General features: G+C 39.8%; 1 protein-coding gene across 1 annotated transcript in view; it reads left to right on the top strand.

The window, feature by feature from the left end:
* LOC145409260 (cardioacceleratory peptide receptor-like) overlaps positions 1–27,707 on the top strand; it is a 94,618-nt gene that overhangs the window by 60,075 nt on the left and 6,836 nt on the right. The window contains exons 9-10 of the mRNA XM_080279742.1: positions 7,160–7,315; positions 8,089–8,212. Coding sequence (XP_080135868.1) covers positions 7,160–7,315; positions 8,089–8,212 — 280 coding nt within the window. The remainder of the gene's footprint in view (positions 1–7,159; positions 7,316–8,088; positions 8,213–27,707) is intronic.

The raw sequence follows: 27,707 nt of genomic DNA, 5'->3' as shown, positions 1-27,707 counted from the left end.
ACTTAAAGATTAGTAAGGTGATAACACCAGAGCTACACAATTAACAACGGGTATATGATAATGATAAAAAAGTTTCAATAAATATTTCTTAGAGATCTTAATACCAAATTGCGTGGGGCCAAACGGGGAACCTGCTTCTCCTGCCTCCTGCCTAGAGCAAACACGGGAGTAATATTCTTAAAAGTGCATCAGCTGAAATTGTGTTAAAGAATGCTTGTCTACCCTCTTAGTTTAACTCATCCAGCTAACAAACACTAGGGAACCAAATTAGATTGAATATTAAAGAGAGAAAATTCTGACCATGCTAAGATATTCGGAATATATTTAGCTGCAGCGGAGACCTGTTCATTGCTGTCTCTCTCTCTCTCAAAAAAAAAAAAAAAAAAAAAAAAAGGCAAACGTCGTTGTTAAATACAGCCCCAGACCCCTGACTCCACCAGTGGTTAGCTTTTTGACCCTGAGAACGCCAGCGAGGGAAGTGAAATATCGTGGAAAATAATTTGCGCTTGTGCGGTTATGCCAATTTATAGCAACGATAATTCAGAACATTTTGGGCTTATCGCACTCCCATAACTATCAGGACAGAATTGGACGGCCAGACCCTCAAGCACGCCCGAGGAATATGGAGGAGTATGCATAAAAGATCTTAACTAATGATGGGCTTGAAAGGTCTGAGCAAATGTTCGTGATAAGGATGTCTCCGTAACAGATGAATAATATTGGGAGACATTTATCTTTTCCCTAGTCCTTCCCATTTCTCTTTTTTTATATGACCCTTAGAATGCGTAGGATTTCCCCCTGCTGAATGAAATCGTCAAATAAAACACTTGAGCTCCCATCTCAGTGAAGGGTTCAAGGGACTATATTAAATTCTTTGACTTTTGGTGGGTTTCTTTTACTTCAAAAATCCGTCTGTAGTAAATATGAATAAAATACATGCGCTCCACGAGTTCAGTGAACAGGTTAAATATTCAGTCGAATTTGTCTGAAGTATTTGATAGCTGAATGAGGTAAGATGAAAAATGTGTGCGGTTAAACTAATGCAACAGCTTGGTCTGAGAAAAGCTGTGAGGTGATCCATTACGACAAGTGGAAATGTTGGGTGGGTGAGAGACACAGATTAGAGCTTGAATTCATTATTTTCTTTAATGTTTCAGGCTACACAAAACCCTGAAGATGGAACCCTGAAACATGAAAGAATATAAAAAATTCAAGCTCTAACCTGTCTCTCTCTCCAACCCAACATTTCCAGTCTGTGAGAATTTTGGTTACTGTACCAGCCGAGATCAATTAACCTTATACACAACTTCAACTCCAGAAAATTTACAAATATGAGACCAGACCCTCCAAGCATGCCTGAGCTGCACGATCACAAAAAAAAAAAAAAAAGTCTATTAGTGGGTGTAACAGTGCATGACCACCACTTTTCTTGCCTTGCGATAAACTTCCCATTGATCAGCCACTAAACGCATGATGTGTTGGTTTTTGATGGCACGTTGCATGACACCGACCACAAATATAGCATGTCAAACTCGATCATTGGTATCTCCCTTGCCTTCATCTTGACCTAGTCCTAATTGATTCCTGATTTTTTTATGACCTGGATAGAACATGAATTTTTTATATAAAGTTTGTGACTCTCTCTCTCTCTCTCTCTCTCTCTCTCTCTCGCTCTCATCATTATCATTCTCTTTATTCATATATTTATCTATCCATTTTGCCATAGAATCCTCGAGAAAAGGGACCCCCAGGCATTTAAGTAAATTTTCAGCAATAATTTCCCACACAAAGAAAAAATTACATGCCCCGTTACCACCCAACTCTCCTGTCTCTCCTAGGCAAATAATAACTTTCCTTGCCGTCACCTGACTAAGATTCGAATTCTAGATAGCTGTGGAGTCTTCACTGCTCCTGTTCATTTTGTTTTGCATATAACTTAACGTACTGTGTGTCTTTTATATCCCTTAAATATAGGCTTGGTTTGCATTTACGAGAGGATACTGAGGAGTACGTTGCAGAATAACTCGCTAAGAAAGATGTGTAACGAAATATCCTAAACCACTTCGAGTATGAACCTGTGCCATATTCTCCTTAGCTTCAGAGATTTCTTGGCACGATTTTCTCAGCGATTTATTTTACCCCCAGATATCCTTTTGGTTGCTATTGATGCAAACTATGCTGATGTTAAAGAAATATGAATGAGACAAGAGAACAATGAGGCGTAACAGTCAAGAATTAATCGCTGAGGAAGAAGTGCTACGACGCTTTACTTGGCAAAAAGAATACAACCCTGGCAAATTATCCATCCCGGTACAATAACGTCTTTCTGTCTTTTACCGTAGTCCTATTGCTTTCAAGTTATTTTAATTAGCTTTGGAGAGCCACCTAAAACATTCCCTTGCTATTAAATATTTAGTGTTATTGATAACATACCCCTTTGGAGTCGCGTACAGCATGGCGTATATTTTATGCATACTCGTATAAACTCGTGATGCATAAAGTATAATACGATGCATAGCTGATACATATCCATATAAACTCATATTGTATATAGTATAAAGTATGAAGTACAGTTTATGTTTACCTGTATAAACTCATGTGTGAAGTATAATGTAAGAAGTTCACCACAAAAATCCTTGTAGTCAAACATACAGTTCTCATAAACTCATGCTTCACACTTACCCGTGCAACCCGTGCATCCTGACACCGACTCACAACTTTCCACTGACTCACACTCTCATACTTATCCACAACCTTGCTCTGACTAAGCAACCTCACACTGACTCACAACACCACACTAACTCATAACCTTGCACCGTATACTGACCCAGTCTCACACTGATTAACAACCTCACATTTATTCATAAGGTTGGACCACAATGAGTCGCATCTTTACGCCTTGCTCTCCGTCTTCTCACACTGACATACTACCTTTCGCTGACTGTCAGCCTCACACCAACTTCCACAACCTCACACTAACTCTCGCGACCTTAAACTGATTCTTCTAACATCCCACTGACTCTTGCAACCTTACTCCCACAACTTCACGCCAACCTTCACAACCTCATACTGACTCAACCTTATACTGACTCTGTTAACCCCATACTTACAGTTGTAATCTACTTTACAATAGCTGTCACAACCTCACACTGATTCTGACAACCTTATACTGCCCCTCTTAAATTTACACAAATCTCATAATGCCACTCACATCTCATTCAATATCCTACATCGCAACCCCCATTTCTACCTCAGCCTAACCCCCACATCCTAACTTCCTGACACAGTAACTGCCAATCAAAGACTTCCAAACCACTCACAGGATATAATTCCCTCGCCTCTCCCCTACACTAATAACCACTTCAACTCCTTCCAGACCCTACCTATGGCCGTATTCTAAGTGACATAAGAATCATCGTAGCATCTCTTCTTAGTGATTTATTTTGCATAGTATATCTCAGAATTCTGCAGTATGCCAGTTATATCGTTTCAACATCGATATATTTTTGAATCAGTAACATACAGGAGAATATTGAAGTGTAACATGCGGAACCAGTCGCGACGTAAGAGGCGTTACGAAATTTCCAGTGTCACTTAGAACGCGACCCATAGTCTGAGTCAACTCCATAGCAACCCCAGCCAAAACTCAGTGCCCACACCCCCTCCCCCACAATAATTCAAGCCCTGATCATCCCTGCCCCTCACAGATTCTTTCCCCTGCCCTCAGTAAGTACAGCAGAACCCCTCCTTACCCTAACAAGCTGATTTCTGCTCACATCAGCCCCTTCTAAACTCCTCCCAGCCCCTTCCGAGCCTGACTTCCTCGACAATAACCCGTACCAAAGCCGCTCTCCCGCTTGCTGATAGTCCCAACTTTCCCTCCATAATTTCACAACTTCTGTACCTCGTAACTCCGACGGATTCTGAATTTCCTATGGTAACACGCAATCAAAACTTGTCTAACTTCCAACCCTAACTTCCCTCAATAACCTAAGTAAAATCTCTCCTCTCCCCCTATAGACACTGATTCCTCCCATACTTGACTCTAATTTCCATCCACAATAGACTCTGAATTCTTATAGACTCTGATTTCCTCCACAATAGACTCTGATTTCCTCTCACAATAGATTCAGATTTTTTCCTCGTTGTAGATTGACTCTGACTTCTTCCCACAATAACTCCAATACAACTCATCCCTACTTCCACAGATTTTTATTTCTTTTTGCACCAACTCCCTACCAAAGCCTCCTTAACCAGCCCTTTCTTCGAATTTTCTTCTCACAGTAATCACAGCCTCACCACTCTTCTTACCACCCCTACAGATTTTGTCTTCTTCCCGCAATAACCTCATCCCAACTCCTCTCAACCCTTTACATAATCTAAGTCCCTGTACGATAATCCCAACCCAGTGCCTTCCTACCCCTTCAGATATTATTTTCCTTCCACCGTTAAGCCAGCCCAACCCCCTTCTTGCCCTCATTGATTCTAGTGTCTTTTCCCACAGTAATCCCATATCAAAGCCATACTATCCTTCCCACAGACTCTGCTTTCTTTCCCAAATAATACATCCTTATCTCAATCCAACCTTCCCTCTCTTAGTTCTGCCCACCGTGACCATAATCAGATTCCTCCTATCCCCCACAGCTTCTGATACCTCCCCCTCTCCCCGTGACACCCAGTCATCACCTTCCTGCCATCCCATAGATTCTGATTTTCCCCCATTACAACTCCGCGCCCTTTCTAAAAAATTATCATACTTCATAGCTGTACTCGTAAGATCCCCACAACCAGAACACATGTTCCTCCCCCTCCCGCCCCAAAAAGAAATCTTAGTATTTCTTTCTTCCTCTTCATTCACTACACCCCACTTTCCAGTCTTAATTCCCAACCCCCCGTCCCTCCCTCTTTCCTCGTGTTTATCCTTAACATCCTCTTTTCTTCATATTTTCTCTAATACCCTCTTTCCTTTCTTCCCCTAATTTTCTCTATAACCCCATTTTTCCCCAGCTTTTCCCTTAATACCTTCTTTCCCCAACTTACACCCTGACACAACTCTCCCCTCCAACTTAAATCTCATCACTCCTCTTTCTCCGATTTTTCTCCCTCAAATCCTCTTTCCCCTAACCTTTTTCCTCAACAAGCCCTTTTTCACCAACTCCTCTCCGTCCCTTATTTTTACCCACCACCATTCCCCTTTTCTGAAATTAATTCCCCAAACTCGCCTTTCTCTCGAAGCCCCAGATTCTTACATAAACCCCACCCTAAACCACTCCTCATCTAAAACCTCAAATCCCTTAACAAATCATGGCCCTAAACCCACTCTACGAGTATATCCCAAACCCCTATACAGAACTTAGCCTAGAAATCTCTACATCTCAAATTCTGTATTTCCATAGCTCTACACAACCCTCCTTTATATCCCAAAGTCAAATAGAAAAACTATAGTCGGATTCCCGCCTGTTTGCGGCGGGGGTGTGGCCAGCACCTGTGGGCAATGGTGCCACGTTTCCCCAACTTGCGATGTGAAACGGAAGCTATTTATGTATAAGGCATCACAAATTCGATAAATTCAGATGAATAAAACTTACACTTGTGTATTTTGATGGATGAATCAACAGTAATCTTATTATGCATAAAATATTTATACAGTAACACAGAAACATGGTACACATATTGTACAGTGTTGCTAAAAGATATTGTAGTCACTTTTATTGGTTTTTAGCGTAGTTTTAGGGTGGGTAATAATATCACAGTTATGGATATAAGATAATGAGCCTGAAAAAAGAAGAAATATGCCAATATCCAAAGTAAAAGAAATAATTCATGTAATTCTTGTGAGTGGCAATACTTACACATCCATCTGGCCTAAAATAAATGTCCCAAGGGAGAATGAGGAGATTCAATGTCCCAAGAGAGAGAGAGAGAGAGAGGGAGAGGGAGAGAGAGAGAGAGGCATGCATTGAATGCATTGTCGGCATCACTTAATATAACAAAACCAAATTAACAAATGAAAGCACAATTATAAATAACTTATAAAAGAATCAAAAGTACTCAGGGTGGCTCACATTTCCCGCCAGGAGAGAGAGAGAGAGAGAGAGAGAGAGAGGGGGAGGGGGGAGAGAGAGAGAGGTCTGTCACTGCCTTTGTATTCATTTGTTCCTTTGTACATACTGCACACACTGATATACATTGTTCCTATTGATGCACATATATCTATACACGTAATTTCTCTCTCTCTCTCTCTCTCTCTCTCTCTCTCTCTCTCTCTCTCTCTCTCTCTCTCTTCTAATACTGACCACGTGGTAGGTGAATCCAGCCCCCCCTTCCCCTCTCCTCCCTTCTTAATCCCTCCTGGGTGTCTCAGGTCAAATCCCCCTTCACACTTCCCCTCCCCCCTGGACCACTACGTCGGGGTGTATGAATCAGTAACGTAACAAACCTCTCAGCAGACAGTAACTTTGACACTCCATCTACTACTAAATATAACAAAACCAAATTAACAGATGAAAGCACAATTATAAATAACTTATAAAAGAATCAAAAGTACTCAAGGTGGCTCACATTTCCCGCCAGGAGAGAGAGAGAGAGAGAGAGAGAGAGAGAGAGAGAGAGAGAGAGAGAGAGAGAGATAACGGTATAGAAAACGTGGCAACACTGTACACAGGTGCGAGCCGCGCCACGGCCGCGAGCGCGCGCGAGTCCTACTATAGCTCCTGTATCCCAAATCCTTATACAGATCCCAGGCTAAACCCCTCAATATCCCAAATCTCTGTGCAAACCTTTTGACGGTGTATCCTTAATACCTACATATTTTCCAAGCCTAAACCCCTCCTTATCCCATAATCCCAGCACACTGCCTAAGCCTCTCTTTATTCCAAATCCCTACACAACCCTGGACTAAACTCTTTTGTGTCCCAGAATCCCCACACGACCCTTATCCGAAGCCTCTCAGTATCCCAAAATTCCAGCACAGTGCCCAAATTTCTTTGTATAATTCCTACATAATTGCTCTCCTAAACCCCTTTATATCTCCAAATCTGAACATAGTGCTTAAGTCCCTTTGTTTCCCAGAATCCCAACACAGTCTCCCTCCTAAACACCTCCTATCCTCAAATCCCCCACACAATCCCCATCTTATGGTCACTGGTAACCCCTGCAGAAGAATCCCAGCGGTGGACTGGGTGGTGGGGGCGGCGTGCCCTTGCCTGGAGTGCTCCCGCCAGCCGATAGAGGGCAGCAGGATCCTCCACCGCCACGCTACAGAGTGCTCAACCCTCACTGACGCATCCAGCAGGCGCACCAACCTCTCACTCAGGTCGGTTTAGAGATAACATGTAGAGGGAGGTAAAGCTTTAGAGGATGAGGATGGTGATGGTAGAGCTCTGAAGGCAGAGATAAAAGGAGACAGGTTTAGAGGTAGAGGGAAGGGAATAGAGATTTGGGAATGGGAGAGGGAGAGGAAGGCCGAGCTTTAGAGGTAGATGGAAGTAGAACTTTAGAGGCAGAGGGAGGTAAAGCTTTAGAAGTAAAGGCAGTGATTGAAAGAGATTTATAGGAAGAGGTACAGGAGAGTGGAGCTGCAGAAAGTTACGTAAAGGCTTGTATAGTGGTAGAGGTAGGTTAGTGATAGAGATACATGGAGGTTAGTGGTAGTGTTAGAAATGGAGGTGGCAGTACAGGGAGATTAGTGTTACAGTTAGAGGTGGCAGTACAAAGAGGTTAGTACAAGTAGTAGTGAAGGAAGGCTAGTAGTGGTGCTATAGTTAGAGACAGAGATGCAGAAAGTTACACAGAGCCACAGCAGGGTTAGGAAAAAGAGTAGAGTATATTATGTCAAACGTCAAACACTTTTCACAGGTGCATTAACCATTTACTTAGTTCTGTTGCTGTGGAAATTATCATAAATAGAGGAAAGTAAGCATAAAGATTTCAACGACATCGACATACATATCGCAGGATTGGGTATGCAGTTTCCAAGTTTTATCTGAATGCATAAGATGAAACTGCACATCTGCTCTGTTAATTTCCCTTCTCCCTCAGGAATTTTTGCAGTTATTAATTTCCCCGTTTCCCCTTCTCCATCCCCAGGTACCACCCAGTGCGACAGGCAGTTGTGACCCAGCCTTACCACTCCCGCTCCTCCCCCTCTTCTCGCCCTCTCCACACCTTTGCTAGCAGGCGGAGGGGAGAGCATATGGTGACGGGATCTGCGGTGTAGTGGGGAAGAGCAGGAGGAAGGGGGGAGGGAGAGGAGTAGAAGAGAGGGAGGAAGAAATGGTGGTTTAGAGAAGGATAGGAGAAAATTATAATGTGAAAATTAATGTAAAAAGAAAAAGGGTAAAGGAGAAGAAAGTGAAAGATATGAGCTGTTGGAAGAAAGTGAAAAGTACCGTCAGCTGTGAAAAGAAAAGGAAGGGACAGGCGCGGAGAGAGCAGAAAAGACGGTGAAATAGAGGAAAAAGAGGAGTGCGATAAAACAAAATGTGAGAAGACAAGAAACAGGAAAAAATAAAATTAGAAGAAGGCGAACTGGAGGGGAAAAAAGAGACGCCAGTTAAAATATGAAATATGAGATAAAACAGAAAAAGGAAATAATAATAAGAAGAGCCAGGAGGAGAGAGTGAACCAGGGGAAGGATAAGATAAAGAATGTTTAATATAAAAATGTGAAAAAAAAAGAGAAGTGGAAAGCTGTAAAAAGGAGGAAGAACTGGTGAACAATATATGAGGGAAGAAAAGTAAGGAAAAAAAGAAAAAGTGGGAAAACAGAGACGCTGAACAAGATGCAGTGATGATAGAATATATATATATATATATATATATATATATATATATATATATATATATATATATATATATATATATATATATATATTACGTATGTATACATATACTGTATATGTATACATTTATATTTATTTATTTATTTATTAACTTGATCTATTTATTTGTATATATTAAAGAAGGATGAACTGGCGGAAAAGTAGAAATAGAAAAATTAAAAGTAAAATGGGGGATTACATGGAGCAGTGAATGAGATAAAAAGGATAATACAGTCCTAAAAAATAAACATGAAAAGAAACGAGAAGAACTTTTAAATAGAGAAAGGTGAGGAAAGAAAGTATAAATACAATATGTGGAAAGACACACTAAGAGATGCTGAATAACAGGAAGAAAGGAAAAAATATATATATTAGTATAAAATGTTAAAAGATGAATGAGCTGGTGGCGAAGACGAAGGAAATGTAAATTAAATTAGATTTGTGCAAGGAAGAGAGAGGTAACGAAGTGGTGATAAAAGATAAAGAAGAGCAAGAGGAGGAGGAGGAAGGCATCATGAAGACAAGATAGAGGAAGAAAATAAGCAATACAAGCACTATGGAAAACGTATAAAAAATTATCACGTAAATGCTGGATCATCAGGGCCGTAATATGGGACACGGCTGAAGTTTGCATTGGAAAATATTTAGGGAGTGGCTGACGGACTGGTTAGGTTCAAGAGGTGCTCCTAAATGTAGAAGTAATATGCACGTTTACCCTCGCCACAAATGTCGGACTGAGCAGCATAGCCCGGGGTTCCTACGCTCATGATGGAAAAAAAAAAAAAAAGGGACTGGATAGTGGATTGATGGAAAAGTTGAAAAAAGAGAGAGAGAGAGAGAGAGAGAGAGAGAGAGAGAGAGAGAGAGAGAGAGAGAGAGAGGGAGAGAGAGAGAGAATAAACGAAACGAGAAGAAACATCCTGATGACAGAAGGGAAAAGAAGGAAATAATACCCAGGCTCCTGTAACTCTCAACTGAGTAAAACTGTATGGTGTCTAAAGGAAGTACTTAGTAGAGAAGATGCAGGCCATGGAGGAGTTGATGGTGACATTGTTACTACTCTCAGGCTACCCTTTCTCTCTCTCTCTCTCTCTCTCTCTCTCTCTCTCTCTCTCTCCAACTGTCAATCTTTCTATCTATTTATCTATCTATCTGTCTAAGTTGATCGTAAGCATCTGGTATTAACTAGAATCAAATCGTAGAGGAAATTGGACTAAGAGAATGCTAACAGGAGCAAACTGTAACACCAGTCAAACAGGGCGGTATTCCCGAGGTGGATGGAAAGCTACTGTTAGAGAGTTGGAACTCCCGTTTAACTAGCCCTCAGGATTAGCTCCTGGCCATTTTCCTTTGCTGTCTGTCGCAGTATTTCAGTAACATGGAGAGTAGGACAGTATGCCCTCCCAATAATTTTTCTCCACTTGTCTACACAAAGCTACATACACATTACACGTTACATCTTCTGTTTCAAAATTATGGAAAATGACTTTAAACCATCCACCATCGGAGTCCGAGAGGGAATGAGGGGGCATTAATTACCCCATCATCCTTCCCTCTATCAGTAATGACCAAACTAGATATAGTGACCCATTGTCTGACACTCTTTTTTATTCATTTCTGCTACATTTGCGGCCTTTCATTGAAATACCAATCTGTTGAACACCACTTCTCCTTGACACCTCACCCGACTGAGGCAACTGACAGCAAACCCCACTCATTATCCTCGTACTTTCTTTATTCTAATTTCAAAACCAGAGGTGGTTATTGTGTATATGAATGCAACAATTTAACCTGCTCTTTTGTTTCGGAACTTAAATAGTTAGATTTTCCACACGCTGGCTTTGGCGTTCTCGTCATTCTCTGACTAAATATATTTGTGCTGCTTAATATTTCCTATTTCTACCGACTGTCACAAATTCTTTTACTGTTTTGCTTCAAATTTGGAACATATTCTTTATAATTCTCCTTTTTCTAAGGTCTCCATTTTAGGTGATTTCAATGTTCATTACCATCTTTGGCACTCCTCTTTATTCACTGATGCACCTAGTGAATATTTACATCTTTTCTAGTCTTAGTGATCAAGAACAGCTTGTAAAGCACCCTTCCCATATCCCTGACCCTTGGGAAGAGTTCCAACATAAATGACCTTACTTTACACCTAATTCTTTTGCTTATTCTATTAATCTTTTCTCTCAACTGAGCTCCTCTAGTTTCACTAATATCTCAGTAACCCATACTACCATTCCAGTAAGGCTTGTGTGCCTTCTCAAGAAGGGGCTTCTGTGGCACGTCAGTGCTGCAGCTTGGGAGGCCCACAGGCAGCTCTCTGACTTTCCCAGGAATGATTGTTGCTTTCATGGCTGAGAGTCATCTGAGTGTGCTTTGTGTATTGCAGAGGGTATCCTCCCGGACATGAAAGTATACATTCCTTTCTCTTACCTTTTAACTAAAGGAAAAAGCCTTGGCTTAATCACACTCGTCCTAATGTTGTCCACAACAAGGAAGTGGGTCAGAAAAGGCTCCCGTGCCAACTTACTCTTGAATCTTAAGTTCTAATCGTTTCTGACAGGAATCTTGCTTAGTCTGTCCTTCATCTAAAAACAAAAATAAATAAATTATGCTCACCCCAACTGCTCTTAACTCTGAAACTCAAAAATATCCTGTTTCTGGTGACATCTTGCCGAATTTTTTTTTTAAAATAATTATACACATCTTCCTTTCCCCATCTTTCCTGCAATGATGGTTCAATAGATGTTTCTTCTGTTTGCCCAGACTTTTCTCTCCAATTCTGCTTTTGATGATTTTGATGCTATCCCTTCGTCTACCTCCCCACTCTGACATCCTCACGCTTGACATTAAAGTGACTTCAAAGGATGCATTTTCTGCACTTACCGGCCTCAGTATACACAGGGCATACAGATCTGATGGGGCCTCTCATTTTGTTCTCAAAAAATGTTTTTCTGTGCTGACAGCCTGCCTAGTTAAATTTTTTCACCTTTGTCTGTTAACTTTCTGCTTTCTTTGCTGGAAGTTTAATTTCATTCTGCTTGTCCCAAAGAAGGATGACCATATCCAGCCCTTTAATTAATGCCTAATTTCTTTAGTGTCTTGCATTTCTAGGATGTTTTCATTCATCCTTAACAGATAAGATCTGAAAGCAATTTTCTTCTCATAGCCCTCTTTCCGATTGCCAAAAATGGATTCTGTCAGGGACACGCCACTGAAGTTCTTCCTACACTCATTTTTAAATCTCCGTCAAGCTCTTTTTGACATTTTGGCGAACCTTTGCATCGCACTTGAACTCAAAATCTTTCGACTGAGCCTAGTATAAATCATTAATGTTCAGAACTATCCTCATGCTATCTCCAAACGAGAGTGGAGGACAGACCTAATGGTGAAAGAAAGGGAAATAGTAGAAGAGGAAGAGAGGGAAAAAAAAGGTAAAATAGATCATGACGGAAAGAGACAACTAAAGAAATAACAAGTAAAGATAACTGGAACCTTAGAGGAGAGGAATAAGGCAAGGAGAGGAGAGGGAGGCAAAACGAGAAAAACATAGAAGCATAAGAAACGAAGAGAGAGAGAGAGAGAGAGAGAGAGAGAGAGAGAGAGAAGGGCGAAGAGCCACAAAGAATAGACTGATGACCGAGCGGAAGGAAGTTATATCAAGGAGAAAAATACATACATTACCCATAGAATATACGTAAAAAAAAAAAAAATGAAAAACAGAAGTAAGAAAATGTGACAGGAAACAGCACTTACAGAACTAGAAGACAGTACGAAAAAGTAAGAAAACAAGACAATACATTAGAGGAGGGGAAAAGGAGTTAAAAATGTGAACAAAAGTAGTACTGAAAGAAAGATAAAAGAGGCAGAAGGGAAAAAGACGGAGAAAGAGACAGAATAGTGTTTCAGAAAAAGAAAGTGAAAAGTGAATACGAGAAAAACAGGGGGAGTATAAACCAGAAATGTGAGAATATACATAAAAAAGATAGCGAGAAATTAATGATCAGAGAGGAAGAAAAGTTTAAATGTTATGGACAAAACAGCAGTGTTCAAGTTAACTAGAAAAAAAGGGAAGAGGACTGTGAGCCAGGAATGTTCACTGAAAGAGAAAATAACTGAAAAGTGAAAAAAGTGAGAGAGAGAGAGAGAGAGAGAGAGAGAGAGAGAGAGAGAGAGAGAGAGAAATAAAAATAAAAACAAAGGAAGCATTTCAGAGTAGAAAAATGTTTACTGAAAAACCGTACGAATAGAAAAGGAAATGAGAACCTCGAGTCAGAAATGTAAGCAAAAAGAAGAAAAAAAAAATATTGGAGGAAAAAGGAAATGAAAGAAAAAAAAGATCATTCACGTTTTTAAAACAAGTGTATGGAAAAAGCATACTAAGAGAAAAGAAGAAAAGAGGAGAGTAAACCAAAATATTATGAATAATGTGCTAGAGGTCAGACAGCATGATAAAAAACATGTAGACTCCCACCTTTTCACCCTACATCCTCTTCCCCTCACCTCCTTCCCCTCTCCCCTTTCCCCTCACCCCTTCCTCTCACCATCTGCTGTCCCAACCCCATCCCTTCACCATCTTACTGACCCCCCTTCCTTTCCTTCTAACATTCAGCAGCCTCATTCCCTTCGTGCAAATAAGCTTACTGTCCTGTCCCTTCATTTCCTTCTTCTAAGCCGTCTCCCCTTCCCCTTATCTTCCTCTGTGTACCATCTTATTGTCGCTATCCCTTCCTCCATCCCATCACATTATCTCGCCTCCTTCCTCTCTATTCTGCACCATCCTATTGCATTGTTTCATTCATCTGTACACCTGCGTATTGTCATATTCTCATCCCCTATATACCATCCCATTATCTCATTCCCTTCCTTTCTATTCCATCTCACTTTCCTTTTCCTTTCCTCTGTTTCATCCCCCTCTGTCGTTTCCTTCCCCCTCTCTCGTTTCTTTCACCCTCTTTCTCATCCTTCCTCCATACCATTTCACTACCTGGTTCCTTTCCTCTGTTCTCTCGCGCTCTTCCTTTACAGCATCCCACGATTCATTTCCCTTCCTCTGTGACGCTCCACTGTCAAGCTTCCTTCTTTTGGCACCATCTTGCTGTCTCGTCCCCTTTCTCTAGTATCTCATTCTCTTCCTCTATGCTATGCCTCTGTCTCGTTCCTTTCCTCTATGCTATCCCTCATTCTCTCGTTCCCTTTCTCTGTGCTATGCCTCTGTCTCGTTCCCTTCCTCTATGCCAGTCCTGTCGCTTCCTCTATGTAATTCTTCTGTCTTGTTCCCTTCCTCTATGTCATTCCTCTGTCTAGTTCCTTCCTCTGTGTCATTCCTGTATCTCGTTCCCTTCCTCTTTGTTCTTTCCATTCCTCCCTTCTTATTACCTCCTCCTATACTTGTTGAAGTTTCGTATTCTTTTCCACATGGGAGACTTCGTTGCAGTTTTTCGTCACTTTATTTTGAATGTTGCACTCACATCATTCAGTGATGGGAAGTTCTTTTTTTTTTTTTTTTTTAATAATCTGTCCAGACCAGATGGTTTTATTCAACGTACAGTAGGTAAGACCTCAAGTTGTGGAGTGGTTAATAAGGGACAGATTGAATCCCTTTAGATTTGTCCTGTGGTAAATAAAATCGATGATAGTAAAAGTAGAAAAAAATGGCATCCTCAGGCTTTGGGGGTTAATCTTTTCAGCTCGGGGACTATTATGTTTTTCCATCTTGCTCTCCTCAGACGATTGGATTCAGCGAAGGGGAGACTTCTTGAACTGGAGGGCTTAGATGTAGCTTTCATCAACCCATTTACTACTAAAAGCCACTTCCCCCATCTGAAATACTCATCTGGTAATAATAAGATTAAGTTACACAGTAAATGACGTTCTCAGCTGAAGGAGTTATTATCCTTATACATATCATCGATACAACTTACATCGATATTGAAATTATACATTGAACATACATGAGAAAGTTACAGTGTAGTACATACAGAGAAAAAGGAAGAAAATAATGTCTTGAAGTCCCCTTGTGAACGATAATATGGCTTATTGCCTTCTTTATCAACATTTCCCTTACTTATTCTTTCTCAGTTCCTTTGCCTGCTACAGACATTCCCTCACCCACTCCTCTCCTTCCCATTCCTCTTCCCTTGTCATTCCTTTTCGGTTCTCTCTCCCCCTCTTCTCGTTTTCTCATTCAGTTTCAAATCTCTCTTCTTCCCCTCTCCTTTCCCTTCCCCCGACACCTTTCACAAGCCTTCCTCACCCCTTTTGTCTTTGCCCACTAATGATCTGTCCTCAGTTACCCTCCTGCTGCGTATTCCTCTTGCATCCTCTTTCCTCCTCCCCCTCTTCCTCTCTGTTTTCATATTCCTTTTCAAATCAGTCTTTCTTCCCTTTCGCCTCACACCTCTTCCTAACTTTCCCCATCCTCTCAGCTTTATTTCATATTCTTCCATGCGTGTTTACGGTACCCCTGTTATTCTCCTCCTTCTCTTCTGTGTTCTCTTATCTCAATCAACTTTCCTTCCATCTACGATTTTCTTCTGCCCTTCACTTGATTCCTCCCTTCCTTCCTTTCTTCCCTCGTCCCATTCCTTTCCCCAGTCCATACCTTTTCACATTCATAAAAACTCATCAACGATTCCATCCTCCATCACTTGACAATTAATGTATAGTATTTATCTGTGTTGTGTATGATGTGTTTCATAAGGCTAATGTTAACTGAATACTGAGATAATAGTATAATACAGTAACTAGAGAGACAATAAATTTGATACAACAGTTAGATATTCATAATTAGAAATATGTATCCAGCAATATAATTTATTAAAGTAAGAACATACTGAAGTTCGGTATATATATATATATATATATATATATATATATATATATATATATATATATATATATATATATATATATATATATATATATTTATTTATCGATAAAAGTGTAAACAGAAAAGGCCATAAATTTCTCATGATACTCGTAGTTAGATCCCAAGTGGTTCTTAAGTGAATGAACATTTTATAGGTACCCGGTATGACAATATAAGTGTACGTAAGTATATAGCTATAAAAACAATATACTGTCAATCCCACAGGTCAGTTTGTGTTAGCGTAATGATGATAATATATGTTGTGAACTTGTGTTGCCATTTAAGACTGCGTTAAGGACAAGTGGGTCGTGTAACAACATACTGGAGTATGTGCAGGCACAGGTGTCTAATGACCGTAATTCTCGTCCATTATTCCCTTCAATGACGCCTTTTTCTCTTTAGTCTTGCTACCACTTAACGATTACATTTATCTCTTAGGATGACCTTTGACAGTGGAAAAGTATGGTGGAAGGAACTTTGCAGCTCCCTCACTGTGACAGATTATCCCAGAGTTAAATAGTAACGTCTGTAGGTAGCGAGGTGGGTAAATATTCATCATCGTTGAATATTAGCTTACCCGAAGAAATCTATCTATCCGTGTATATACCGTATATATATATATATATATATATATATATATATATATATATATATATATATATATATATATATATATATATATATATATTCAGACACTTTCATTTAGAAAAGGAAAGAGGGGGCGAAGTGGATGGGTTAGATATAACCTTCATTAACCCCTTCACATCTAGGATGCTCTCAAAATGAATTAAAGCATCTGGAGCAGAAGAGAAAAATAAAATTTCCATCCTCGGGCTGAAGGGATAAAGAATGATCTGTAACACGTCACCCATACAATTTTACTTCTGCAGACGATTCGTTAATATTCCTTGGTGTGTTGATTATGTAATCTGTCTCAGTGTCAATGACCGGTAAAAAAAACATACCGTTGAATGTATTAGCATGGATCATATTCAAAATCTCGCTAATGAGAGATGTAAGATAGTCTCTTAAGTCCTTCACTCACATGATGCATTATATTATTCCTGTCATCGTTTGACCATTATATTCAAATCAGAAGAGAAATTTCGTATAGCAGGGACTTCATATGATCTTCATTAACCTCTTCAGTACACAAAGATTCCACTGAGCTAAACAGATCGACTGGTGGCAACAGGTTTGAAATGGAAAAGACAAGGTTATGCCGAAGAGAATATGAACCTAAATTCTTCCGTATGATCTGTGTTTGGATGTTCAAAGTAACTGACTTGTCACTTACGGTTAAGAAGTTAATTAGCTCAGAATAAAAGAAATGTTTGAGGGTGGAATGGCACAGGAGTGATTCAGCTAATCTCGTTTATGATTACTGTAACAATATGTCTGTCATTCTATATTCTGCTTGACGCCCCATCCTGTTATGGATGGCCTTGACACAAGGGCATGTTGGAGCTGGGACGCCTGAAGGTGGTTCTGTCGATGCCATCTGTACAACATGCAGTGTATATATAATGATTATTTGAGGTGAACTTATTATTTGACAAGTCAAACATTACATTTATGCATGTTTATATATCATATTTATTTATTTATTTATTTATTTACTTCAATGGCTGATGGGACCAAGAAAGTAATCGTAAATTCTTCAGTGGCTTGAGAAATGTAATGGCAAAATTGTAGCACAGAAATCTCATCTATGTGTATTTTCAATGTGTTTAATTTTGTCTTAGATTTATCTTCTTGAGGGTTACCCACCTACCCAACCCAGGCATTACTTCATCTGACCCAGTGTACGTTAAGTTCTGACAGATTGGTAAGCTTAACTCCTTCACTCCGATAACGCATTTAATTTCTGTTCTTGACACCAGATGATTTCATTTACCTTAAGACACACCTCTAGTAGTGGAAGGATAAATGAAGACAATACCAAACCTACGGTTTGAAAAGCCTTTCCAAATTTCACAAAAAAATCGTCTGAAAGTAGCTAAAATTGAGAGAGAGAGAGAGAGAGAGAGAGAGAGAGAGAGAGAGAGAGAGAGAGAATGATACACTGTGCGCCATCGGACTGAAGGGGCTTATTGCTAAATCTGCCGTTCAGGAAGTACCCCCCCTCCCGAATTCTTGAAGTGCACTTGGATGTAAACAAATACCTAAATACACCAAGCCTAGCCATGAAAACTGTAACATCTGTAGACAAATACACATTAATGTCTGTTGGTGTGTTTATCTTAATCCCAGTTGTTTAAGACCCTTCACTAAGTTTTCTCCTGTTTCTTCTTTTTCTTCTCCCTCCTCTTCCTCCTCCTCCTCCTCCTCCTCCTCCTCCTCTTCCTCCTCCTCGTCCTCTTCCTCCTTCTTCTTTTGCCATCTTTTACAAAACTTATGGGAGATTTCTCGAACTGGATATGTGCTTTGTGTGGACGTATTCAGCTTCTCCAGTATCGAGACAATTGCTAAGGAAAAGAATCAATCAGGAAGGAGCAAGAATAAAGTAATGAAGATGTTAAGTGCGTTTTCAGTAAGATATCAGGAACGAGCCTCCAAGTCGGACTAACGAGTCAACCAAAAGTGAGGGTTGACAGCAGTGAAAGCGTTGAGGGAATGTACAGTATCATCTTTTTATTTGTTTACTTCTGGTGCCTGAAAGGGACACCTGTACGCGGCGGCAGCAACATAACCAAGCGACTCAGCTGCTTATAGAAACGTCCCTGAACTCTCCTACTGTTCCCCGAAGGGAGGATGGTGAAATGCAGATGGGCGCCTTCAGCCTCCAATCCACCAGATTCAAGTTCAATTGAGCCTAGGGCAAAAGCTACGACGCTGGCGTTGAAGTTTTAGCAAGTGATATTTAGAATTTCGCATCTCACCATTCAGAAAGGCCAGACTCTCAGTGTACCAGATCGTGAGTTAAAATTACCCCTGAACAAGTCTCGGTGCTATTTTTTCTTTTAACATGCAGGTTTATGGGAAGAATGCGGACCACGAGGTATTGAAAATAAAGTCTGAACCTTCAGGAAGGAAGGCTGAACACTTGTGATTTAGACAAACTTTTATTTTTTCCCTTTTACTTTTAAATGCATTTCATCACCAGTCATACGATTTTTCTGATGAACATTGACTCGAAAGACAGAAATTTAATCAATAATATTATTTAGTAAAGATAGTGGTGATATATATACAGGGTGAAACGCGACGTATGACAAAAACTTACACCAATGATCTGTCATGTAATTTTGAGAATATTTTGTTCTATAACATATACTCTCTGCGACCCCAGTTCAGTACCCAGCATTCGGCTTTTAGGTGTTAAAGCTTGGTGGGTAGCATGCGCCATTGGGTTGGAGCTTCGCAGGGCGACGGGAGACGAGTTTTATTAGCTCATACTGTACTGTACATAAAAATACCATTTCCTATCAGTACAAACGAGTTTTAAGAAGAAACTTTACGTAGTCTATTGATTCTTTAACATCGTCATGCATTTCTGCAATTCTTTTGCACAAATCGACTGTAAATTAAGGATTAAATTCAAATTTTATGGCTTGTGAGGGAGAAGGGAGGGAGGAGAGGGGCTGGTGTGTTGTTGCCAGTTATGTAATGTGTGGTTTGTAGGATATTGCTAGCAGCATTTTCGTAACACCCACAGTTCATTCAGTGGAAAAACGTTATTGTAATGGGAGATTAGCCTCACTTTAAGTCAGGAAGACTACTATTTATTACAATTTTTCTGCTGTAAGTAAACGTGGCGCCATTGGGTATCTCCACTTGTATTCCTCTTTGCAACACTGGCATTACCATCGCAGAATCCGTAAAAATAAACGATACCTGCATATTCTTGATTGCTGTACGTACGTGGCATGCAGTTTCATGAACCCAGTAAACAGTTGAACACGGAGAACAGTATTTGAAGTGCGCGTCTCGCCTGCAAATTTTCTCGTTCAAAAGACACTGAACGCAGGGCTGCCAAGTCCTGATCATCAGTCTCGCTAGTTTAGTCATGAAAACTTGCTAGAATGTCGCTAGATAGTAAACACTGCAAAACATCGCTAGAAAATACGATTAAATCTCTAGAATATCACCTAAAAATGGCAAAAAATATCCAAAATATAGCTAGATACAATGTTGTCGGATGTTAAGTAATGACGCTAGGTAGAAGCAAAAAATAGGTCTAGCTGCAGAGTCGTTACATTGGCAATCCTGTGTCACTTTTCTCACGTCAACATCATATGAAAGCATTGGTGCCACGTTTACTTGCAGCTGAAAAATTGTAATGAATAATAAAATTACTCCTGACTTAGTGTGATGCTGGTCACTACCTAGATTAATGTCTTTCCACTGAATGAGTTGTGGGTGTTATGATAATGCTGCTAGCAATATCCTACAAACCACACATTACATAACTGGCAACAACACACCAGCCCCTCTCCTCCCTCCCTTCTCCCTCACAAGCCATAAAATTTGAATTTAATCCTTAATTTACAGTCGATTTGTGCAAAAGAATTGCAGAAATGCATGACGATGTTAAAGAATCAATAGACTACGTAAAGTTTCTTCTTAAAACTCGTTTGTACTGATAGGAAATGGTATTTTTATGTACAGTACAGTATGAGCTAATAAAACTCGTCTCCCGTCGCCCTGCGAAGCTCCAACCCAATGGCGCATGCTACCCACCAAGCTTTAACACCTAAAAGCCGAATGCTGGGTACTGAACTGGGGTCGCAGAGAGTATATGTTATAGAACAAAATATTCTCAAAATTACATGACAGATCATTGGTGTAAGTTTTTGTCATACGTCGCGTTACACCCTGTATATATATATATATATATATATATATATATATATATATATATATATATATATATATATATATATATATATATATATATATATATATATATATATATATATATATTACCATTCATACGATTTCTGTTATATGATTCAGTCACAACTACGCCTAAGACGTCGCAGACATAATGTTTGAGTTTGACTGGACACACACACACACACACACACACACACACACACACACACTAAATATGTATGTATGTATGTATTTATGGATGGATGGATGGTTGCATTTATCTCTCTATAGCAAGGTTTATATGGTTAACAACAGAATGAACCACAATATATTCACTGTTTCAAATGTTCGAGTAGACCCACGTTTCAAACCTGCATCAGTGGAGGAGCCGATCCTGCGAGATGATCAGCAATACAGGTAAGATTTTCCTCGTCTCTAGGTTCCTACTACTCACCCAGATGAATTAATAACCAGAGTGTCCGGAACAGAATAGTAGAGCTTTTTCGATGATGCTGAGGGTAATGCTAAATTTTACTCTCCCCGGTTATTCTACTCATTCTCGGCTGAATAAAATCGTCTACCATTAGTGGAAAGAATGCTGTGAGCCTAATAATAGTGAGAGCACTAATTCCCACAGACTGTGACTCAGCTGAATATAATCATGTGTCCACCGCTGGAAGGGAGTACTAGCGTTACCTGTATTACGACCGTGAGAAGATTGTGTTGATAGCATTACCTCTCCCAGGCAATGGTGACTCACTGAACAAAATCGTCTGCCGTTTGCTGGAATAAAACGCTACAGCTGTTCCGACCATTGGAGGGTGTTTATTTTCTGTAATGATAAGTGACTAGCTGAATTCCTACACCTCTAGTGCGATGACGTCTTATGTAGGTTAATTAATTCTTACTACCACCATTATTATTATTTTTTTTTTTTTAGAATGATACTATAGTTAACCCATTGAATCCGGGGACTTTTTTTTTTTTTTCTTGTTACCGCTAGACAATTTTGTTCTGCTTTTGAGAGACTTTTCGAACTGGGAAGGATAATATATAGCCTTGATTTACCTCTTTACAGCAAGAGATCTCCCCAGAGTTTAATAAAATCGTCTTGAGGCAGCAGAAATACTTTAATGAAAAGAAGCCACGAAACCCCTTTAGCCGAGAGGACCTCAAACTATTCTTGCTTCCCCCAGAGGGTTTTATTCAGCTTAAACTTTTCGTGCTAAAAAAATAATAAATGAATCAAAAATAAAATGAAGAAGAAAACATCTACCTCACGCAACTCGGTCTCTGAGTTTCGTAAAATCGTCTGAAGTCAGCTGGGATAACTAAAAGGACGCCATCGAGGTGAAGGGATTATCCACTTTCGCTCGGAGATCAGTTAAAATGTTTTGTTGCTGCTAGACGACATATTCTAAGCATAGGAGGCCACCCTAGTAATGATGCGGCTTATGAAGGTTGTAGCCTATCATACCCCTCTCTCGGAAGGCCGAGTTCATAAAAAAAGAAGAAGCAAACGTTATCGTACTGAAAGGGTTAATCTTTTTCATGATAATATGCGATGCCCATGGCGCCCTGTATTCAGATGTGAAGTGCAGGATTTGTAGCCATGATTAACCTACGCTTAGTGCTTGAGTTTTTTTTTTTTTTTTAAATTCATCGCACTGCAGGCAACAGTGTCAACGAACGCCATGCAGGAATAAGTAGAATGCTGCAGACAAATTTACAGTGGCGTACTTAGAGAAAAATAATTATTGCTGACTCTGGAATGTCAATGATAACATTATCAAACTGGTTTCCAGGGTGTTTTTTCTCATTTGGAGGGTTTATCCATTACATCCGTTTTCTATGTAGAAGTCATCGTAGAAAATAGCTTAACCATTCAGTGTTCAGGAGACTCTTACACATTTTATTCTTACGTTATAATATTCCCGTCATGTGCGTTCACTTGGAGTATTACTGCCAAAGGAAGTCACATGATAACCGACGGCCGTCAAGCCCTGCATCTGACTTACTCGCCCATCATATTGTAATCTTTCATTGTCATCCCGTTTGGACTCTGATTTATTATTATTATTATTATTATTTTAGTGGTTTGTGTGAAGATTTCACTGATGGTCTTTATCTATCTATCTATCTATTGCCAGACGCCTTAATCCCGTACGGGGTGGCCACAAACAAATCGCTTCCACGTCACCCTGTCCCCAGCCAATTCACTGCCCTGCTCCCAACTCACACCCCCTTGTCTCATATACCTCACCACTCCATCCCTCCATCTCATCCTCAGCATCCCCCTCCCTCTCCCCCGCTCCACCTCACTCACATACACTTTCCTCGTCAGTCTCTCACCCTCCATCCTCTGCACATGGCCAAACCACCTCAGTGTGTTCCTCGTAACGCTTCCTATCACAACCACATCCACACCACAACGCTCCTTTATATCCTCATTTGTCAGCCTGTCTCTCCATGTGACTCCACAGGCTCCTCTTTAATAACTCATGGTCTTAATCGCTACCTTCATATTTTGGTCTATTATCTCCATTGTTAACACTTTAACCTCCATTTATTTGTAACTTATACCAAAATTTTTACGCATTCATACGAGTACATACCAACAAATTATGCAGGTTACAATTAATACATCCACACGTGCATACATATACATTCACCTAAATATTCTGTACTAACCTGATTGTCTACATACAAACAGTTACCTTGTTTCATTACCCTCTATAATGGTGACAGGCATGAGAATTACATAAAAATGAATCCAATAAAGAGTCAGCCTATACTGTCTTCATTCTAATGTGGCCCATACTGTTGTCCTTTTGCAGCTTACTTCACGTACCTCAGTGGCAGAAAGAGACAATGCTACAGCTCTAGATCCTTTCTTTAGCCTTTCTTCGCCACTAGCATCATATTTGTGTTAATCTCTTGTTACAAATCAGCACTAACGATAGAGATAGCAGTTTTAGGCCAAGTAAGAGACAAAAGTGTAGCAAATGTGATATATAACTTCTATTCTCACACCACAGACATTGTGAAATAAAAATGGGTGGTTTTAGTTTGCTTTTCACTCTAATGAGGTGCCGTATTTTTTTTTTTTTTTAATTCGTGCTTAAGGGGATTTTAGTAAACTTTGTAGGAACGTTTTGAATTGAGCATAGTAAACACTTTTAATTAACAATTCCTGTACGAGCGATTATTCCTTCCTCGAATATGATCGCTTGTCTCCAGGAATTTTGATATTAGAATATACATAAATGAGCTGAAGGTTGAACAAAAGAAAGAAAAGGTTTGACATTTTTAGTGCGATCTGTATAAGTATATTGTGGTTCGTATTCCGTCATTTATAGACATTTTGAACAGTAAAATCCGCTGCGATATTGTTTAAGTATAAAATATGTTGAGCTTAAATTTTCGTTCTTAATTTCGATGACTATATTTTTTATTCTTTAATTCTGTTTCAAGATTTTTTTTTTTATCTTCAGATTTTTTATCTTTTTTCATACTGAGTTTTTTTTTTTTTTTTTTTGAGACTTTTCTCTTGATAGATTTTTTGAAACGAGGGGGTAGATAAAACCTACATTAACCTTTTCACTACAAGGGTGGTTGTCCTAAGCCGAATGAAATCTCCTGGGAAGCAGCAGGAATTACAAAAATACGACATTGGAGTAGAGGGATTACAATTTAAAAACCAAGTTGCCATGAAAATGAGCAACATGAAAAAATCTAGCCCAAGCTGAAAATTTACTATCCAGAAGGTGATGCATGGTAAAGATGAGGTTAGCATAATCCTGCCCCTTTAACCTTAACTTGCTCCAGATTATCGACTTTTTGTGACTTAATTCATGTAACTCAATGACAGACAGATGGATAAATGGTTAAATAGATTGAAGAAGACTGATCTTTATCCATTTAATAACATTTCTTTGTAACTAGCATCTTATTCTAGTCCATTGTTACAGCTCGACATTTAGGAGGGACAGAAGTCAATTTTAGGCCAAATTAAGGAGGAAAAAGTAGTGCTGGAATGATGCTAAAGATAAATATTATTATAGATGATAAAAACGAGTCTTCGGTCTCGAAATGGAGCTCGATGAACCATAGAAGCTTCGAATCCCGTCAGTCACCCTCCAACTGTGAGAGGGAAAGGACGCTGGAGCTGTGAAATTTTGCCAGTGTTGTGTTTAAACAACATCACTATCTTGCCGTGATAACCAAAGGTAAGGGAAGATATGGTTGATCAGTTCTTGGATAGCTACCAGTTCTTTCAGCTGAACCAAGTCGTCTTTATGTCATAAGTGATGTGGAAAGAAGTTTTCCGAGAAAAGTGTGGAGCTAAGTGAAGAGACAGACAAATGAGGAAGTGATGGAGCGTTGTGGTGTGTATGTGGATATGGAGTTAGGTGGAGAGACAGACAAATGAGGAAGTAAGGGAGGGTTGTGGTGCTTATATAGATGTGGAGTTGTGTGGAGGGACGACAGATGAATGACAAATTCAAATGGTGTTGATGTGGATGTGGAGTTACGTGAATAGACAAACAGATAAATGAGAAAGTAAATGAGCTTTGTGGTTCTGATGTAGATGTGGAGTTACTTGGAGAGAAAGAGACAGACAGAAAGACAGACAGACAAATGAGGAAGTAAAGGTGCGTTGTGGTGCTGATGTGGATGTGGAGTTGCGTGGAGAGCCAGACAGATTAATGAGGAAGCGAAAGAACGTTGGAGTGCTGATGTGGATGTGGAGTTTGTAATTTTACGTAGAGAGACAGGCAGACATATGAAATAGTGAAGGAGCGTTGTGGTGTTGATGTGGATGTTGAATTACGTAGAGAGACAGACAGACAGACAGACAAATGAGGAAGCACAAGAACGTATGAAGGAGAGTTGTGGTGTTGGTGTGGATGTGGAGCATGTGAAGTTACGTTGAAAGACAGACAAATCAGAAAGTGAAAGATTGTCGTGGTGTTGATGTGGGTGTGGAGTTACGTGAAGAGATAGGTAGACAAGTGAGGAAGTGAAAGAGCGTTGTGGTGTTGATGTGGATGTGGTTAGGTGGAGAGACAGACAAATAAAGTGAAGGGGCGTTGTGCTGTTGATGTGAATGTGCTGGAAAGTGTAGGGAAAAGTACCCTGAGATTATTTGGCCATCCAGAGATAATGAAGAATGAGAGATGGAAGAGGTGAGTGTACTGTATGTTAGAGAGGTGGAGCGTGAAAGAGGGAGAGTGAGACCGAGAAAAGAGTGGAGAGATGTGGTGGAGGTAAATGAATTAAGATACTGTGAGCTGGAGGGAGGACAGACTGATGTTGGAGGTCAAGGTGACGTGGAAGCAGTTTGTTTGTGGCAACTCCTTCCGGAATGAGGGCGTCTCACTATACACAGATTTAAAAAAAAAAAAAGTCCCAAGGATATTAAGGTCAATTGAGGGATATTTTATTGATTTACTGTTATGGCTCCTTCTGTTGAGAATGTTATCTTCTATTCAGAGGAAGATTGATAGCGAGACTTATTACTTCATTGCACTTCTTCGTGACTGGCATTATATTCCAGTGTTAATCTATTCTTGCATCTCAGCATTCAAGTTGGAGAGAGGGTAAAATAATTTTCATTCATTCATTCATTGATTGCCAGACGCCATGTATCCCAAGCGGGGTGGCCAAGGGCTTAGAGTTAATTGTTTTACAGGGAGGGGCACTAATCCTCCACCAACCCCACTTGACACGTAGGGATGCCAACAGCATCTGGTGTTCCCTGGCGGTCACCCATCCAAGTACTAACCAGACCCAACGTTGCTTACAAGAGGCAAAATAAATCACAACAGAGGAGGCATCAAGGACCTTCCAGTGCCACCAGAAATATATCCCTCAGCGTCGAGATTATTATATTTAGTCTGACCAGGAATCAGGAAAAATCTATAGTACAGTATATTTAAGTGCAACAAATATCTCTTTTTTTTTTTACTTAGAATATATATTGTGCACAACTTAATTATGGTGTTATCGGATATCTAATAAGTTAATGATAAAGGATGAATTATTGGATGAAGTTATGATGAATGGGAAAATGCACATCGATAATCCTAGGACAACCACTCGTACTCGCTCTCTATCTCTCTCACTCTCTCAATCACTCTCTCTCATACTATATACAGGTGATTAGGTGATTTAACAACCAAACCAAGGAAAAATTAACCAGTATTGTACTTGGCATAATCTCTGAAGTCAACAAGAAACAAAATGGCTAAAACAGACGCACAAACACACACACATGGCACCAAAAATAAGCTTTCCTCAATATCAAAAAAAAAAAGAGAGAAAAAAACAAACGTACATACAGCTTGTAGTTATGTCCATGTAATCAAACTCCACAGGTTATTATACATTAACAAAATTTCAACTTTTATGACAGTCAATATGAAGTTTATTTAGGGAGCAGATGATAATAATTAAAAAGATAAAATAATAATAATAATAATAATAATAATAATAATAATAATAATAATGGAGAGAGACTGGAACTGGTGAGAGAGTTCAAACACCTGGGTACAATGATAGAATAGTGAGGAAAATGTGCAAAAGAAGCGAAAAGTAAAGTGACACGAGGAAGGAAAGTAGCTGGTGCAATGAAAGACTTGATAAGAAACTGAGGCTTGAGTGTTGCAGCTGCAAGAGGCTTACATGAAGGAGTGTTAGTGCCAACTTTAACATATGGATGTGAGACTATGGTGTGGCATGAAAATGAAAAGACAAGAGTGAGAGCAATGGAGATGGGACTGCTGAGGAATGTATGTGGAGTACAGAGAGTGGATAGGATACGAAATAATGTGATTTGTGAAAGATGTGGAGTGAGGAAGTCTGTGGACACCAGAATCGAAGAGGGTGTGCTGAGATGGTGTGGTCATGTGGAAAGAACGGACCACAATAGAGTGATGAAAAATGTATATCTGAGAGAATTTGAAGGAGAGAGGAGGCGAGGTAGGCCAAGGAGAAGGTGGGGAGATATTGTGGATGAGTGTGTTAGGAAGAGAGGTTTGGAAGTCGGTGAGGCTAGGGAACTGACAGGAGATCGAGCTGTTTGGATGAATATTGTGAGGAGAAATGCATGATCAGGGATTTGGCACCCCTGTGTAACGCGGCAGAGTCCGGATTTACTCTATCGGATACGTTTATGTGAAGTTACAG

Source organism: Coenobita brevimanus, chromosome 80, assembly GCF_032717465.1.
Source record: "Coenobita brevimanus isolate Jiangsu-jjx chromosome 80, ASM3271746v2, whole genome shotgun sequence".
NCBI lineage: Eukaryota > Metazoa > Arthropoda > Malacostraca > Decapoda > Coenobitidae > Coenobita > Coenobita brevimanus.
Note: the sequence above shows the minus strand (reverse complement) of the source record. Positions and strands in the feature narration are given on the sequence as shown.